We start from the raw sequence: 18,908 nt of genomic DNA, 5'->3' as shown, positions 1-18,908 counted from the left end.
GCAATAAGTCTCCGCCCAAAGAGACGTCACCGCCATGGCCCCCTGAAGGGACGTCTCCGCCATGGCCGCCCGAAAGGACGTCTACGCCATGGCCGCCTGCTCAGCCTGATCCGCCCTGACCTCCTGTACTGCCGGTATCGTCCTGGAGTCTTCAGTTCTGGTTCACCCCCCTGTGGAAGACTCCAGGTAAACCAAAACTGGCAGGAAAAATCCCTGATTCTTCTAATGAGAAGAATGTTGATTTCATTGATAGTAATCCTTACTCAATGTTTCTTTCAGCAGTGGAAGAGAGGGGGGAAAAACTGAAGACAAACACCACTTCACAAATTACAGGCCTGTTTCCTTGCTTCCTCAATTTTCCAAAATCCTAGAAAAACTTTTTGATGGTAGGCTAAAAATTTTTATCAATAAGCACACCATACTAAATGAGACTCAATACAGATTCAGACTCAACAGATCTACATCTTTAGCAGTTATTGAGCTAATTGAAGAAATCACAAATGCCTTGGTCCAAAAAAAATATGCGTCTGGGAAATTTATTGATCTCAAGAAAGCATTCGATACAATAAATCATGACAGATTAATTAGTAAACTTGAACGGTATGGTATCGGGGGGGGGGGTTGTTTTGAACTGGTTGAGAAGCTATTGTTTTATGGTGCGTATTCCCAAACACCTTCTACCTTATTTTATTTATTCTCAGGTTAGGTAAAGTAAGTCAAATTCGTTCTAAACAATAAGTATATGAATTTCCATACTTACAATTCAGTCGAAAGACTGCTCCGTGGTTTTGTTCAGCTCAATTCTTTCTACAGCAGAGACTCAAGGCAGGCTGGTTCTTTTATACTGATTATAAGTATTTTTATTAATTCAAAATCAATTGGTTTACATACTAAATAATAAAAAGAAATAAAACAAAAAACCAAAGCATACAATAAGCAGTTCACAAGCTTCAGCTCCAGGTGGCAGGCTTGGACAATTGAACTGAGGAGAGGCCGTCAGGGTCTTTACAGCCTCTGACGTTGACATATTACACTGTACTTTTATACTTCATATCACACCTCCTTATCACATATTCAATCGCCTATAGACAATTTATCCAATCCAAAATCTTGGTCAAACTGTGAACGCCCCCATATCAGCTCGCAAAAACACATCAAGCTTATACAGATCATTGCACTTGTTTACACAGTCTCGCAGCGCTGTGAGGAATAATACTATAATGGAAAATGTACCTCAGAAGTGCTGGTATTTCGAGGAGCAACAGATCCTGAGCTATGGAATACTGTAGTACGTTTTTTTTCCATTCTCAAGTGAATCGCGTTTCTGTGTGTGAATGAATGTTTCGCTTTTAGCAAACTGTATTGCTATACTGAGTAAAAATCGACTGAAATATGTTGAAATAAAATGTATTTGTATAAGCAACGTATTAAACTGCAAATTAACATTTATATTTCTTATAATAAAACGAAAGTTACTATGTTACAGACATATGAAAGACAACATTTTGTTGATTAGTTTTGGATAGATTATACATTTTTACTGTAAAAAATCTGCCACCTCAAATAAGCTTTTGACAATTTATGCTCATATGTTAAATATAGTATGTTTTGTCAAAAATAAAGTAATCAAATAATATGTTATAGTGTTTGTTCCAGTGTAGCCTAGGCTATATTCAAGTAATGAATCCTTAACTTTGAAATATGTATGAAATGTATACTTTAGTTTTTACAAAGAAAGATTACACTTGAATTGATGTTGTAATTGTAACCTTTTTAATAAAATAAATAATATTTACAAGGTAGATGTAAACAAACTATTAAAAGGTAAATATAAGCCTTTTCTTTAAATAATTTTTATTGTGTTTTATTAGTGACAAATTTGGGGAGAGGATAAATATTCCAAAACTGAAAATACAGTATGAGAATTAACTGCACAATTACTAGACATGTTTACCTTGGATATTATAGGCCAATTTGCAAGCACAATTTGTGAAAAAAAAATAAATAATTGAGATGCTTCCAACTGTTGCTCTTGCATTCTTTCTTGTGACACACCTGAATGAATGGCTCATGAAGTATGCAGGCTCCAATGTCTCCTCAGGTGCGAACCACTAAATATGCATGATGGTGTTGGATCGTTGACGCCCACTCCGCATATTGCCTTTCCAAACAGAAAGTGTTTTGCAAAATTTAAATCAATGTATTGTTTTATGTGAACGATTAGGCAGGATGATTTTCACATCATTTTGAAGAAAAAACGGTAACACTTTATATTACGACCCGCAAACAACTGCGTAAGTAAACCGAAATTACGGTGTACGTTTCTGTAATTATAGTGTACTTCCGTGTAGGTATAAGGGAACAATATGTTAAGTTTTGGGTAATAAAGGGGTAACAAGCAGATATACAACCTGCAAAGAACTTTGTAGTAAACCGAAATTACGGTGTACGTTTCTGTAATTATAGTGTACCTCCGTGTAGGTATAAGGGAACAATATGTTAAGTTTTGGGTAATAAAGGGGTACAACCAGATATACAAGCAAATTATTTACAATGTAATTATTTTAAAACTAACAGGTACCTATTCTGTTAATATATTCCAGGCAAAAATTGTACGTCTGTTGTATATAAAAGTTTTTATCACATTTCTGGAAAAATATGTTCTTGTGCTTTGTCTCGTAATCGGTCCTCATTTATGTCTAAGAGACTCAATAATAATCTTTTACATTTTAATCCTTTAATTTTTCATATTATAAAAAGGGTTGTGTGCTGCTGCGCATCCATGTGTGATAAGCAAACGCGCATTGTCGTCCCGTATGGTCCATATGGTCCCGTATTACTAATGCGCTCATTAAATAACAAAAACAATATTGCACCATTTACTTTAGACTTTAGAGCAGGTTTTAGTTGGTCAATGGCGTAGTCTATTTTAGTTGCCTCAAAATAGCAACGCGCCAACAATGTGCCTGAACACACCTCATTTTCAGACCAGAACGCCCATGGGCGCAAAATTGGGCGCAAATGCATTTGCTGTTTAAACAACATGGCGCTAAACATGAAAATGATCATTGCACCCAACTTCGGAAGAAAATTGAGGACATGAAAAAAGAAAATAAGCTGCTACCTATAAAAAATAAGTTTCGGCATTGATTTTTTTTGTTTGTTCGTTTTTGTTTTGTTTTTGTAATTTGTTTAAACCAATTGTTTGTTTTCTCTGTTCAACTGTTGGCGATTATTGTTATTTATACACTTTGTACAGTGTGATTTCAAGATTATTTCTGTTCTGTTTACAGTTTGTACAGTGTTGATGTCATTTCAACATTGTGATTGTTTATTGTTAAACTTGTTTTAATACATGTTTTTGGTTTAATTGTGCTACTGTTCTTTTACAAGTACTAATTTACAAATTTGTTGATAATGCTAATGGTAAAGCTAGGTTTGTCTGTTTCAGCATACTGGTTTAATGTTGTATTTACCCTGTAACTACAGAGAACAAGGGGGTAACAAGCGCCACTTTAATTTACAGCCCGCAGGAGTTACACTTACCCTGTAAATACACAGTTGAAACGGGTAACAAACACTACTTACTATGTAACAATACGAAACAACACTATTTGCACAGTAATTACAGAGAAAGGTACTCTTATTAAGAAAACAAAACAAAAAAACGTTTTAATTACACAGTATATTTGCCCTGACATTTAAGTGTCATTGCAATACAATGTGATAAGTTAAGTACTAAGTACTACATGGTATGTTCTAAATTAAAATCATAGCAGAAACTATTTTTTTTTTTGGCTTAACGTTAAGTAGTTTAGTAAGAAAAGCCAATAAATTACATTTTTATCATACTGTGCTTGCATGCAGCCATATATATATATATATATATATATATATATATATATATATATATATATATATATATATATATATACAGTACCAGTCAAAAGTTTGGAAACAGTACTATTTTTAATGTTTTTGAAAGAAGTCTCTTATGCTCATCAAGCCTGCAGTTAAAAAAACTAAAAACTAAAAAAAAAAACAGTAATATTATGAAATATTATTACAATTTAAAAATAATGGTTCTCTTTTTTAATATACTTTAAAATGTAATTTATTTTTGTGATGCAAAGCTGAATTTTCATCAGCAAGTACTCCAGTCTTTGGTGTCTTATGATCCTTCAGAAATCATTCTAATATGATGATTTGATACTCAGTTATTATCAATGATGGAAACAGTTGTGCTGTTTAATATATTTTTTTGGAATACTTTTTTCAGGATTCATTGATGAGTAAAACGTTAACAGCATTTATTCATAAAAACAGCATTTATTCAAAATAAAAGCATTTCTAACAATATAAATCGTTACCATCACCTTTTATCAATTTAACGCATCCTTGTTGAATTAAAGTACTAATTTATTTAAAAAAAAAAAAGATATTGTTCCCAAACTTTTGAACGGTAGTGTATATTGTTACAAAAGATTTCTATTCTAAATAAATACAGTTCTTTTTAACTTTTTATTCATCAAATAATCCTAAAAAAAAGTATCTCATGTTATAAAAAAAATATTAAGCAGCACAACTGTTTCCAACATTGATCATAAATCAGCATATTAGAATGATTTCTGAAGGATCATAAGACACCAAAGACTGGAGTACTTGCTGATGAGAATTCAGCTTTGCATCACAAAAATAAATTGCATTTTAAAGTATATTAAAAAAGAGAACCATTATTTAAAATTGTAATAATATTTCATAATATTACTGTGTTTTTTTTTTTTGTTTTTTTTTTAACTGCAGGCTTGATGAGCATAAGAGACTTCTTTCAAAAACATTAAAAATAGTAGTGTTTCCAAACTTTTGACTGGTACTGTATATACTGTATATACTGTATATATATATAAAAGTTTAATTTACAACCCACAGATGTCAAAATTACCCTGTAACTACATTGCACAAGAACATATTTTGCCAGAAATGTGATAAAAACTTTTATATACAACAGACGTACAATTTTTGCTTGGAATATATTAACAGAATAGGTACCTGTTAGTTTTAAAATAATTACATTATAAATAATTTGCTGGTATATCTGGTTGTACCCCTTTATTACCCAAAACTTAACATATTGTTCCCTTATACCTACACGGAGATACACTATAATTACAGAAACGTACACCGTAATTTCGGTTTACTTACGAAGTTCTTTGCAGGTTGTATATCTGCTTGTTACCCCTTTATTACCCAAAACTTAACATATTGTTCCCTTATACCTACACGGAAGTACACTATAATTACAGAAACGTACACCGTAATTTCGGTTTACTTACGCAGTTGTTTGCGGGTCGTAATATAAAGTGTTACCGAAAAAACTCTAGGCGACGACATCCATTAGTCAAAAGTCTTATTGTGACATATTTAGTATGTGTTTTGTGGCCTTATTTCTCTAGAACATTGGATGTTGTTGCACCCATTAAATTAAAAAAGGTCAGAGAGAAAATTAAAGCACCATGGTACAATAATACTATGCATGTTCTAAAGAGAGAAACCCGTAATTTAGAGCGTAAATGGAAACAAAGTAATTTAGAGGTCTTTAGAATCGCGTGGAAAGACAGTATGTCACGTTATAAAAAGGCCCTAAAAGCGGCCAGGGCTGAGCACCTCCGCAAACTAATAGAAAACAACCAAAACAATCCTAGGTTTTTATTTAACACCGTGGCTAGACTAACAAATAAACAGACGTCACCCGAACAAAATATCCCGTTATAGTTTATTAGTAATGATTTCATGAACTTCTTCACTGAGAAAATAGAAACCATCAGAACCACAATTGTAAACGTTCAATCCTCAATCGCACCTTATAATTCAGCCTCAATTATCCCCCCGCAAGAACAATTACAGTGCTTTACAACTATAGAACAAAAAGAGTTAAACTTATCACTTCATCTAAAACAACATGTTTATTAGATCCTATACCAACTAAACTACTGAAAGAAGTGTTACCTGTAGTGGAAGAGCCTCTTCTCAATATTATTAACTCATCTTTATCTTTAGGTCATGTTCCAAGAACATTTAAACTGGCAGTTATAAAACCTCTCATTAAGAAATCACAATTAGATCATAATAATCTAGCAAATTATAGACCCATTTCAAATCTACCTTTTATGTCTAAAATACTAGAAAAAGTTGTGTCCACTCAACTGGGCTCTTTCTTGCAAGAAAATGACATCTATGAAAAGTTTCAGTCAGGATTCAGCCCGCATCATAGCACTGAAACTGCGCTCGTTAAAATCACAAATGATTTACTCTTAGCTTCTGACCAAGGCTGTATCTCAATACTAGTTTTACTTGATCTAAGTGATGCGTTCGATACTATAGATCATACAATACTCTTAGATCGACTACAAAATTATACTGGTGCTCAAGGACAAGCATTAAGCTGGTTTAGATCATACTTATCTGACCGCTACCATTTTGTCTATTTAAATGGAGAAAAATCGATCATAATTCCACACTGAAAAAAATTTGGAGTAGGATTTACTTGAAAAAAGCTAGGCAACTTTTTCCACTCAGAAAATGTTAGTAAATTTACAAAGATTTGCCAAGTAAAAACCTAAACATATTTATCAGTAGCTTTAATTAGAAATCTTTAAGTTAAATTTACTTGGAATATGGAATTAAGTAAACTTTACTTAGCCTAGTTAAGTGAAAGTAACAAAGAAAATAAGTTACTTTAACGCCTACTGTCGCGAATCTGCAACAAACCCCTTCCATTCAGACTGCAGGCGAGATCGCGTGTGTTTTCCCCCAATGCCTGTTTGTGCACATTCGATACATACCTAGGAACCTTTTGCACGCACTGGTTTCTCGTAGGAGCGGTCGGAGTGGGAACTACATCCGGTTCACGGAAGCTAATATTTTGGTTTGCAAAATCCGCATATCAAGGGTGCAAATGTGGAGAAATTGCCCAAAATGAGTTAAGTTGTGCTAAGATAAAAATATGTACCAGCTTATTGATTGCTTCTATAGCTATGTTATTCATATAGACTTCATGTGACGAATATTTTTTACGTACTTTGTAGATTTTGGTTTGTAGCAAATTCGCGACATTCGTCCATAACGGCTGGATTGGGCTATTATAATAATGCTGTATTTAGATGGTGTCAGCCCCAAATTTTTTTTTTTTTTTTTTTTACAAAAAATAGCATGTTAGGATATAACACTATAAGAATATATAATGTATGCACTGGAGAAACAAGGAAAGAGTTAAACAGAGTGTAACATGGAATGTATAAAAACTACTGTCAATGTTAGGGAGTAGGAGAGTGTTTTGTTTCTTGCTGTTGTCAAGATTCATTAATTTGTCCATTAAAGTTTATAAGTTCTAATAACTTTGTGCCATGAATAAAATCTACATACCTGAGATGGGAAAATGTGTTTTATTAATTTTACCATTTTGTAAAAAAAATTACCCTAAATGCCTGTTGTCGCTAATTTGCAACATACCTAAATTTATATCTATTCTATATGGTATAGACAAATTAACAACCTCAACTTAATTTGGCATCAGCTTGGAGCCAGAAACACACATAATAATTTTTTTTATTTAATTGTAAATAAATTCAGGCGTCAAGGGGTTAACTTGGCTAGTAAAAGGTTGATTAATATCGATTTAGTTGAAATTTCCTTTGCATTACATTTCACTCAAACAATAATATTGAATTATACCAGTCATTTATAGTATGTGCTTTACTTAGATTATCTAAGTAATTTATACTACATCATGTCAGATGTTAAGCATCATGTGAATGCAAAGACCTCAATACTTTGTAGACAATACACAATGACGGTAACATTTGATGGATCATTTTTGTGTTTGAATGTGTCATTTTGAGCAGAAAATTTACTCGAAATGTCACAAAATGGCAAGTTACTAATCCTGACAACAAAAACAATGATAAAACAGTGTAAATACAGCTGGAAACCAGTGAAAAATGAACCTCATTAATTATTCAAGGTCCAGTGCATGATGGGAACCCCAGTATCAGAAAAGTTGAGTAATTTTTACTTAATTTTATTGAGTTGATATTTATGCTTTCATTTCTACTCGCTTGAATTAAGTACTGATATGGAATTTACTTAGTTTTTTTAATTCTTGCCTGAACTAACTTTTTCATGTAAATAACATTGTTTTTTTTTCAGTAGTATTTACTTCACCAAAAAATCATTTTTTACAGTGCAGTAAACTATGGAGTGCCGCAGGGATCTGTGTTGGGCCCTCTATTATTCTCAATATATATGATGCCACTTGGAAATATTATAAGGAAACATGGAATTAGTTTCCATTGTTATGCTGATGACACTCAAATATATATTTCATCACGGCCGGATAAAAACGCTTAATTATCCAAATTGACAGAGTGTGTTAAAGATATAAAAGATTGGATGACGCATAATTTTCTTTTATTAAATCCAGACAAGACAGAGGTAATACTTATCGGTTCAAAAAACCGCCCACAGAACCTCTCACAATACAACTTTGACATCGTAGGATGTCCTGTTACTTTATCCTCTACAGTAAAAGACCTGGGTGTTATACTCGATTGTCTTTTGAAAATCATATTTCGTATGTTACTGAAACAGCCTTTTTCCACCTTAGAAACATTGCTAAGCTACGTAATATGCTATCAGTTTGTCACGGTTCATGAATTCACTGTTTTCTTCGTGTCTCGTGTATTTGTTGTTCTGTGTGTGTGGGTGTGTGTGAGTGGGCGTTACCGCTCGTTACTGCTGATCAGCGCGCCTGCTGATCTCATTCCCCGCACCAACTGCTGCCATTTAACTCTCCTATAAATTCTCATCACAATCTCCTCTCCTGGTCAGATCGTTGTTTGATGTCCTCAGTGTTTGTGTATCCAGCCCAGTCGGAGTTTCAGTTCGTGTCCTCGTTTCCTGTTCCGTGTTCACCTGGATTTCGTGTTCACCTGGATTCTTCACTGTCTCGTCATCTCTACATTTCTGCACCATCATCTGACCATCTAGTCCCTGCGTTGCCTGCCTGCCTGCCTGCCTGCCTGCCTGCTACTTTTGTTCTACCTCTACAACTTTCAATAAAGAGATTACTTGCATTCTTGCTTCCTGTGATTGATCGTGACACAGTTTCTGATGCAGAAAAGTTAGTTCATGCATTCATGACCTCGAGACTAGATTACTGTAATGCTTTATTAGCCGGTTGTCCTGCATCCTCAATAAACAAGCTACAGTTAGTCCAAAATGCAGCTGCTAGAGTTCTTACTAGATCAAGAAAATATGATCATATAACACCGATTTTATCATCACTACATTGGCTACCTATAAAGTTCCGTATTAATTATAAGGTATTGCTACTGACTTATAAAGCCCTAAACGGTTTAGCTCCAGTCTATTTAACGGATCTTCTATCGCCCTATAATCCATCGCGCTCTTTAAGATCAATAAATTCGAGGCTTTTGGTCATACCTAGGATATCCAGATCAACCAAAGGAGGGAGAGCATTTTCACATTTGGCTCCGAAACTCTGGAATAGCCTTCCTGATACTGTTCGTTGCTCGGACTCACTCTCCCAGTTTAAAACTAGATTAAAGACGCATCTTTTCGGCCAGGCATTCATATAATATTGTTAATCTCACAGTTCAAACTACAATCCGGCCTCTAGTTCATAAATGCCAGAGGAGAACTGGCCCCCGACTGAGCCTGGGTTCTCCCAAGGTTTTTTTTTTCTCCATTAGGTCACCTGATGGAGTTTTAGGACACCATTAGGTCACCTGATGGAGTTTTTTTCGGTTCCTTGCCACTGTTGCCTTTGGCTTGCTCAGTTGGGGATATTTTGGGGATATTTAATTTTATTCTATCAATCAATAAATTCCACTAGAAACAAACTTTGTTGTATTATTTTATTTTAATTTAATACTGTGAAGCTGCTTTGATACAATCTGTATTGTGAAAAGCGCTATACAAATATACTTGATTTGATTTGATTTATTTTAGAAACTTTAGTTTTTAGTTTTTTCAATAACCATGCATAAACATTATTCTCTCAAAAATACAAACATGTACATACATGTTGCTCACATATTATGGTAGCCCTGTTTGTGCTAAATGGAGTGTAATTACACCTTTGCCATTAATATGTTAATAAGCAACTGAAAAAAGCACAATGATGTCAGAACATCTCAAGGACCCCAAAAACACCTCAGACCCCAGAGGGTTAAACATGAGTACATTATTGTTGGTTCTTGCATGCATTATTACAATAAAAAACTATTACAAAACAAGTTGCAGTGTCTTTCTTAATAAACCAGATTCACAATAAAAACTCTTACAAAACAAGTTGCAGTGTCTTTCTTATACAACACTCTTTCTTACTAAGGTATAAACTTGGTTAGTAACATACATAAGATTATATGTAAAAAAGCATTGTTTAATACGGAATAAATTGCATATATATTCCACTTACAAAGTTACAATTGTGGTTAATATCATATCAGCCTATATATATGAGGCATTATAACAGAATAAATTGCATGCTCACTTAACACTATCTACATAACAGGCAACAATTTGTGAAAATGGGTGAAAACATGTTGTTTTGTTTGGAAATTACTTGCAGTGTCCCCCAGGGGTCAGGAGGGAGGGAGGGAGGGAGGGAGGGAGGGGGCTCAGAAGGAGGAGGACGAAGAGCAGGTGAAGGGCAGACAGACACCTGGCAAAACTGGTGAACTGATGGGCCATGGTGGAGCTGAGGGAGGTAGAAGCCAAGGTGAAGCTAATGGACCGTCGGGCTGAGGCGGAGTCCTGGTAACGGAGGTCGGAGGCGGAGACCGGGGATCCATCGATCAGGATGGAGCTGCAGGCTGGCAGGCCCACGGCGACCCCACCTCCCCGAAGGTGGTTTGAGGGGCTGACAGGCAGTGGCGGAAGAAGGGTTGAGAGGTGGTAGATGTGAGGAGGTGGGAGTGGGAGTGGGAATTCAGGAACTGGCTCAGGCTCAGGTTCTGGAACAGATTCCGGCTTGGGAACAGACTCAGGCTCAGATAAAGACTCAGGCTCAGGAACAAATTCAGGCTCGGGAACAGATTCAGATACAGGCTCGAGAACAGATTCAGATACAGGCTCGGGGACAGAAGACTCTGGACGGGGGGTCTCAGCAGGACGAGACTCTGGACGGGCAGTCTCGGCGGGACGATGGCCATCTTGGCTGAGGGCTCAGGCGGTGAGGCGGTGGCCATCTTGGCTGAGGGCTCAGGCGGCAGGGCAGTGGCCATCTTGGCTGAGGGCTCAGGCGGTGAGGTGGAGGGCATCTTGGCTGAGGGCTCAAGCGGTGAGGCGGTGGCCATCTTGGCTGAGGGCTGGGAGGTCGATAGGACGGTTAAATGTGGCCCCGATCTGGAACAAGGTACTCAGGCTCTCGTCGTCGAGGGCGCTGTTGACGGCAAGGCTGCAAAAGTCCAGGGTAAAAGAAAAAAAGGGCTCTCCTGAGCCATGACGATTATTCTGACCCTATCGTCCATTTTGGGCGGTCCGATCTTCTGTCACGGTGTGGTGCAGGCAGAAGAAGAAGAAGAGTTCTTTTACTCACAATAAAAATCAAACGGTACACAGATCTAAAGCAGTACACAGATCTCCGCTTCGTGTCGTGCCTAACAGCGCCCTTCGGCCGTGACTTATTCACGATACAGCACAGCCTCTCATACCTTATTGCTTACATAAACTATAAAATGTATTCTTTTCTTTTTGTGTCCACTTACATTCGAAATAAAACATTGTGCTTTTGTAAAATAAAGAAAATAAACAGGGTGTGCTTTCTGCCTCTCCGTCACTGTGAACTTTTTTTCTGGAGCACATCTCTAAACTTAAACAAAACTCAGCCAATACTAGTCACACAGGCTTGAGTTATATATCTTTATAATCATTTAAGTGTGTACTTTTAAATGATCTAATTAAAAATGAAAACAAATATTCTCTGTTTATGTAATCTGTCACGCCTGCAGAGAATGTGCGCTATTGAAACGCAAATGATCTGAGGCAATCCATGCAAACCTGTCAACGCCCACATCAGCTGGATAAAACACACCAAGTTTAATCCGATTAATGTACTTCACGTCGTCTTGCGACGCTGTGAGGAATAATAATTGCATAATAGTAATAATAATCCTGGACATTTTACCTCAGAAGTGCTGGTTTAGTTTCACTTCGAGGAGCAACGGATCCAGCTGAGGATTGTGAATATTAAGTTCTTTATTCTTAAGAGCTTTGTTCTAATCGCGATATGGAATATTGTCTGTAAACTGCAAAAAGACTGTTTAAATATGAATCGTGTGTCTGTGTGTGAATGAATGAACGGCACAGATGCGTTTACTACAGGCACTTTAGATTAGTAAACATGTTATTTTTACATGAACATGAACACATCTACTATTTTAGCTTTTCCCAAACTATATTGCTATACTGAGATGCGTGAATCAGATGCGAAATCGACTGAAATATGTTGAAATTAAATGTCTTTGTATAAGCAGCGTATCAAACTGCAAATTAACATTTATATGCCCTTTATTAATATATCATAAAAACGATATGTTACAGATGAAATATGAATGTTTAGACAACATTTCGTTGACTAGTTTTGGATAGATTATAAAGTTTTTACTGTAAAATAGACTTTTGCCACATCAAATAAGCTTTTGTTTGCCATATTCTCCTCATATGTTAAATATAGATTGTTTTGTCAAAAATAAAGTAGGTTATATTGAATTATCAACTAAGATGTTATTATAGTGTTTGTTCCAATATTCAAACTAATGAATCCTTAATTTGAAATACGTATGATAAAATGTATGCTTTATTTAAAATAAAATAGCAAAAAATATATTTACAAGGTAGATGTAAACAAAATCTTCATAGGTCAATATAAGCCTTCTCTTTAAATGAATGATTATTGCATTTTATTAGTGACAAATTTTGGGGAGAGGATATATTCCAAAACTTTCTGAAAATACAGTATGAGAATTTGCATGCATGCATACAAAATTTGTGGAAAAAGACACTTTTTTTTCTCCAAGATGTTTCCAACTCTAACTTTGAACCAATTCTGTAGAATGGCCCATATAGCCTATTTGAACAGGATTTGTTTCCAGGTATGACTATGTACTCACAGTCTGCTTTTAACTTTCATTTATATTTGGATTATATTGTTAACTATATTCTAATATAAATTAAAAGCAATATATATATATATATATATATATATATATATATATATATATATATATATATATATATATATATGTTGTGTATATAATATGTATCATTTGTGCTTGCTTTTGTGAATGTAATTTTAGGTTTATGCTTTTAAAACACCCAGATCAGTGACTGAGAGCAGCGTGCTGCACATTTGACACATGAGAAATTAGGGTAGGTCACCAGGATGGTGCAGAAATGTAACATATAATGCACAGTAAAGCATACAGCAGAGATAGTAACAAATATTAAGAGCACTAAGTTACTCTAAACACTGAGCCAGTGCTCGAGGACAGACTCACGCTCTGTGATCAGGTGCACCAGGTCTGAGACGGCCGTTCCCAGCTCGTTCGCCACATAGCAGCGGTATGAGCCCTGATACGACTTCAGCTTCTCATCTGGATCCACTGTCAGGCTTCCAGACCCCAGCAGAACCTTCCCAAACTGCTTTCCATCTTTGACCCAACGGAAACTGTCCATGGGAGACAAGAACAGAAAGACCATCTTAAAACTACAGCAAATAAAGATAGACAGATGGAGAGATAAAAAACAAAGGAATATATACAGTGCTGGTCAAAAGTTAACATGCAAAATCTACTGCCCTGAATAAGCTATAATAAATGTTTCCATATAGTCACGTCAAAATACTAGCTGAATTTACACATATGACCTCGTTCAAAAGTTTACTTATGCTTGATTCATAATTTGGTGGTGTCAGGTTTAGGATCAGCTGCTGTCACTCCACCTATCCATCAGTGATGGTGTGAAAAGATGGATCTCAAAATCATACAGAGGATAACTCATACACAACTATTACCAAAGCTAACCCAACTGGGCATACATTGATGACAGAGAGATTATGACTAGAGAGATGTTAGAAAGGGACACAAATCCCCAATAATGATTCAAAGTGAAGATCAATCACTTTACTTATGATATTCTGATCTGATGAATTTCATTAATTCAAAAGAAGCATTTGCAGAGATTTTAAAGCGGTGTCTTGGTAATCCACAGTAGGGGAGAGTGGGGTAAAGTGAGACATTTTTTACATTTGCTCCCCTCTAAGCAAGCTAAAATTATATATCAGTAAAATTTACACATTTTCCATTAATTCAGGATGTTTCCTAGCAATGGAAATTATCAGAATGTATGCAGTGAAAATATGACTGTTTTTTAAAAAGTGGTCTTGTGTCTCACTTTATCCCAACTTAGGGGTAAACTGATACAGACCAGAGAAATCAAGGGGGTAAAGTGAACCAGCTGGGGGTAAACTGATCCACTTACTTTTTCCACTCTGAAACTACCATAACAACACATGTTGTAACGGTTAGAATCCTGACAGCTAGCTTGACAACCACACATTCCAGAACTAATGTCGGACTAGTAACATAATCATGGGGATTGGTCAATTAAGCACATTTTTTTCTAAAAACTTGAAAGTAACTCTGAACAAAATCAAATACAACATAATATAATTCAAAATGTTTTAATTAACATTCAAATGACAGATAGAACCAGTTAGATTAGAACACAGTCTGGGGGTCAGAACACAGGACCCTTAGAGCCAGCTAGTGTCTGGGGGTCAGAGCAGAGGACAATCAGAACCAGCTAGAACAGCCTGGGACTCAGAACACGGGGCTAGACCCACCTGAATTAGAACATTAGCCTACTGTCATACTTTACAACTGGGCCTACTTTACATTCCAGCCCTGAAGGTTACAGGGAAAGATGAGGAGTTGCTCTCTCCGTGTGGTTCCTCCAGGCCTTTAGGTTGAGGCAGCTTCTTCACCACATCACTTCTAGGAACATGTGCCACATCATTTTCCTTTATAGCCAACATGGGTCTCTCCCACTCTTTTGTGTTTCCCTGGATTCTTCTGAGAAATTGTGCAAGTATTTCGTCATCCTCAACTTTCTCAACCATGCCAGTGTAACGGACGCTCCTGTGTTTGGTTTCAAAGTTAACTATGACAAAGTCACCCACGGACAGATCTGTGTATCCTGGGTCACTTCTCTCATCCTCAGAGCTCTCTTCGTCAGGCACATTATCAACTGGGACAGGGACATCACTCTCCTCAGAGCTGCTAATTATAATTTTATTTTTGGTTCCTTCCTTTCTTTTTCGGTTTTCCCTTTTCTTTGCTATTTTGCTTTTTCCCAGCCAGTTTCTTTTGTCTTTCTCTATAAGCCTTTTCAATTGCCTGCTTCTCAGGAGTATCGGTTAGGATGGCTGTCTTCACACGCTTTCGTTTGGTTTGTGTTCTGGGGGGACATTTGGGAAGTGGTAGGATTTCACGAGGAGACACGTATCCAGGTCGGCTTGGAACACGAGGCACATCCATGTGGACCATGTGCAGTGGATGGATTAGCATCTTAGGAGGCTTGACTTGTAAATATTTCTCTCCCTTGCAGCTGCTCTTATAGACTTCTTTCCTTCCTTGACCTCAGCGGCTGCACTCTCCATCTCCTCTAGGGGTGTTTTGCCCCAGGATGTCTTCCTGGTGTATTGCCTTGGCATGATGGCTTTTCTACAATGTTTATGACATTAAAAATAAAACATATGTAATGTAATATTACATTAACATATGTTTAAGACTAAACTTAACTTGTGCCTCATGTCTCACTTTACCCCACAGCATTTGTCTCGCTTTACCCCACCGCCACATTTTAGAAAAAACAATCTCGCTTAGCAATTCAGGGTAATCTTCAGCTAGCATCATCACATGGTTTTATATGTTGGTAGTTCATCAACATGTATGATATACGTTTTTCTAACTGAATCAATTTGCTTTGGCACAACAGTTGATTAAGTTGACAGCAAGAAAATTTACTTTTACATGCAAAAAAAATATTTTTGTGGAAAAAAAACATGCTTACCACAGCACCATGAGGTCCTTTCCTTCATGGCCAAGGGTAAATGGGAGGGGCTTGAAAACATAATGGTCATATGACCACAAATGTGTTCCGTTGCCTAGATACAGGGGGTGTCTCACATTACCCGACGTCTCACATTACCCCGTTCTCCCCTACAGCACATTTTGCATTTATCTGACACACCATTTCAGTTCTGCTAATGATTTGATGATCTGAATGATCTGATGAGAAAGTGCTGATGAAGCAGTGGTTTAGATGTTTCTAAGCCAGTTTACGCTCACCTGGGCGTCGGGTTTCCAGTCGCCTCACAGGCCAGATTGACGTCATCCAAAGAGAAAGCGGTGTGAGACTTGGGCTGAGTCGTGATCGTTGGAGACTCTCTGACTGGGGGGGTAATTATCCAGAAATAAACACACAGAGCCAGAAATAAAGGAGTATGTGTAAAGAGGAGGTCAATGTACTTACGGTTGCTATTTGTGTCTAAATGAGCTGCAGAAGGAAGCAGGGGTTGCAGAGAGAGAGAGAGAGATAACAGGGTTAGACAGGCATTCAGACTGTGAGCCATTTCTAATGATGTGAGACAGCGTCCCACAGAGAAACAGATTCATGTAAAATCAAAAGCTCAAATGATCCAGTCCATGTGTCTGAGGCAAACAGAAGGGATCAGGCATTTTTGAGAATGAGTTCAGAACATGAGACAGAACATGAGACAAACCATGGAAATAACTGGACACATTTTTATCAAGATTCATTGCGACTTTTTGGCAGCTTGCCACAATTGGTGGAAACATTTCTATTATACATAATAAAGAGGAGAGAGTACAAAACGAGTTGTTATGGAAGCTTGGTTTCAAGAAAAGGTGTTTCTGTTTTATGTTTTTGCCACTGTATGTTTTGTTAGTTTCCCGCCATTTATGAGGTCATCTGTGTTTGTATTTTAGTTGTCCAGTTCCACTTTTTCTTCTTTTGGCGTTTGTATGCTGTAATCCCTCTGCATGAGGAAGAGCGCTTGTGTCATTGTTTGTGGATTTTCCTTTTGGATTTAATTTTGTAAACTGCCGTTGTGCCTGTAACTTCTGAACGGAGCCTTCCGAACACACAGCAAAATACCCAGAGTTTTTGTTTTGTTTTAAAGAAGTATACTTATTTTCATGTATAGACTAATATACTAAAGCACATGGAAAATAATTGATTTTAATTCCAACTTAAGTGTGTTCCAAAATTAATTTCTTAATGTATTTTAAATGTGCTTAGTCTATAATATATACTGTGAGCATTAACGCACTTGAAATGTATATTTCCTCTAAACTTTCTTATACATTATACTCTGTAACCAAAGTTGAACAAATCTAAACAAAATGTATTTGCATTCAATCTCAGTTAAAATACATTTCATTTTAATCAGACTACAGGTAACACTTTAGAATAATGGTCCGTAGTTAACAAGTAGCTATGCAGGAAGTAATAGGTAGTACTGCATTAACACCGAACTTAATACTATTAACTAATATGGAAACAATATTAACTAAGCAGTAAGTAATATCTAATTTAGTACAAAGGTAGTTCCTTGGTAGGTATTTGATTATTACTAAAGAAATGTATCCTCACTGAGAACTACTTGTGAACTAAGAAAGAATAACCAATTAATTACTAATCACAAAAGTAACATGTCTAAAAAGTGAACAATTGTGGGGGTTTTTTTTTACTCTTAACATGGTCATAACATTTCAGAAGCTTGTGCCTCAAATGGGTTCTTAGTGGAAACCAGTTTATGAATATTATATTCCCCCAAATACATTAGCTACAGGTTGAGATTGTGACTACTACTCTTGCCAAAGGATGGACACATGTTCTCTGTTTATTTCAAACTTAAACATAGAATAATACTAATAATGATCATTTGTTTAAAATTTTAAATAATTAGGAAGTGATGCTGACACTCATGATTGGATTAGTTCACTATTATGAGCTCTATTGAGTGTCAGTTCAATATGTCTCAGACTCCAAAGACCTACCTTTATGTTACAGTAGCCGCAAGAGGAGGACTTCTCTTTAGGATATGAATATAAACATTGATGTTCTCTTGTCAAAAACAATTTGCATCCTTAATGAAGAAATTGGCTGCATTTATGTTGCGATAATCGCAAAACCACATCTTCCAGATTACAATGTTTGTTAGAATATTACTAGTGCCTGTACAGTATGTGTTAAATATAAAATTAAATAACTTGTATTACTTGTGAAAAACATGCTAACTCCTCACTAATTACTCAAGCGTTACCTTGTTATCCCGCAGGAACTACTAGTGATGTGGCCCATTATTTTAAAGTGAAAAACATGCTAACTCCTCACTAATTACTCAAAATTAATGTTTTGACTCTATTGCATTCAATTGTCTTATCAATTAAATTTTCAGTCACATTTATTAATACAGTTTAACGTTACTCATAAATAATAACATTTCGCTCTGTTCATGCCTTCTGCTGCAAATTCGTTTCGGATGATTAGCCTATATGGTGTTAAACAAGAATACACTTTAAAACCTTAAAAATACCTTCTTTAATCGTTTAACCATTTTGTGTTTTATTTACTGTGAGACACAAAAGGTATTTTCTCCTATAGACCCATAATACACTAAAACACAACATAAATTCACAAAATATATACATTTTATTAGCTTGATGTAATCCAAATCTTTAGAATCCATACGTTGTTTGCAAGAAACAGATCCAAATTCAGCCCTTTATCCAGTGATC

The 18,908-nt window shown here is 36.0% G+C and overlaps 1 protein-coding gene across 1 annotated transcript in view; it reads right to left on the bottom strand.

Moving 5' to 3' along the window:
- The window catches only part of LOC311094957 (neural cell adhesion molecule L1.1-like), a 56,714-nt gene that overhangs the window by 34,009 nt on the left and 3,797 nt on the right, over window positions 1-18,908 (bottom strand). Inside the window, exons 2-4 of the mRNA XM_084133218.1 lie at window positions 16,618-16,641; window positions 16,434-16,536; window positions 13,581-13,750 (exon numbers count right to left, since the gene is read on the bottom strand). Of these exons, the coding sequence (XP_083989344.1) occupies window positions 13,581-13,750; window positions 16,434-16,536; window positions 16,618-16,641 (297 nt within the window). The remainder of the gene's footprint in view (window positions 1-13,580; window positions 13,751-16,433; window positions 16,537-16,617; window positions 16,642-18,908) is intronic.

This window comes from Abramis brama (assembly GCF_963993115.1).
Source record: "Abramis brama genome assembly, chromosome: 13".
NCBI lineage: Eukaryota > Metazoa > Chordata > Actinopteri > Cypriniformes > Leuciscidae > Abramis > Abramis brama.
This window is presented reverse-complemented; position numbering and strand designations above follow the sequence as displayed.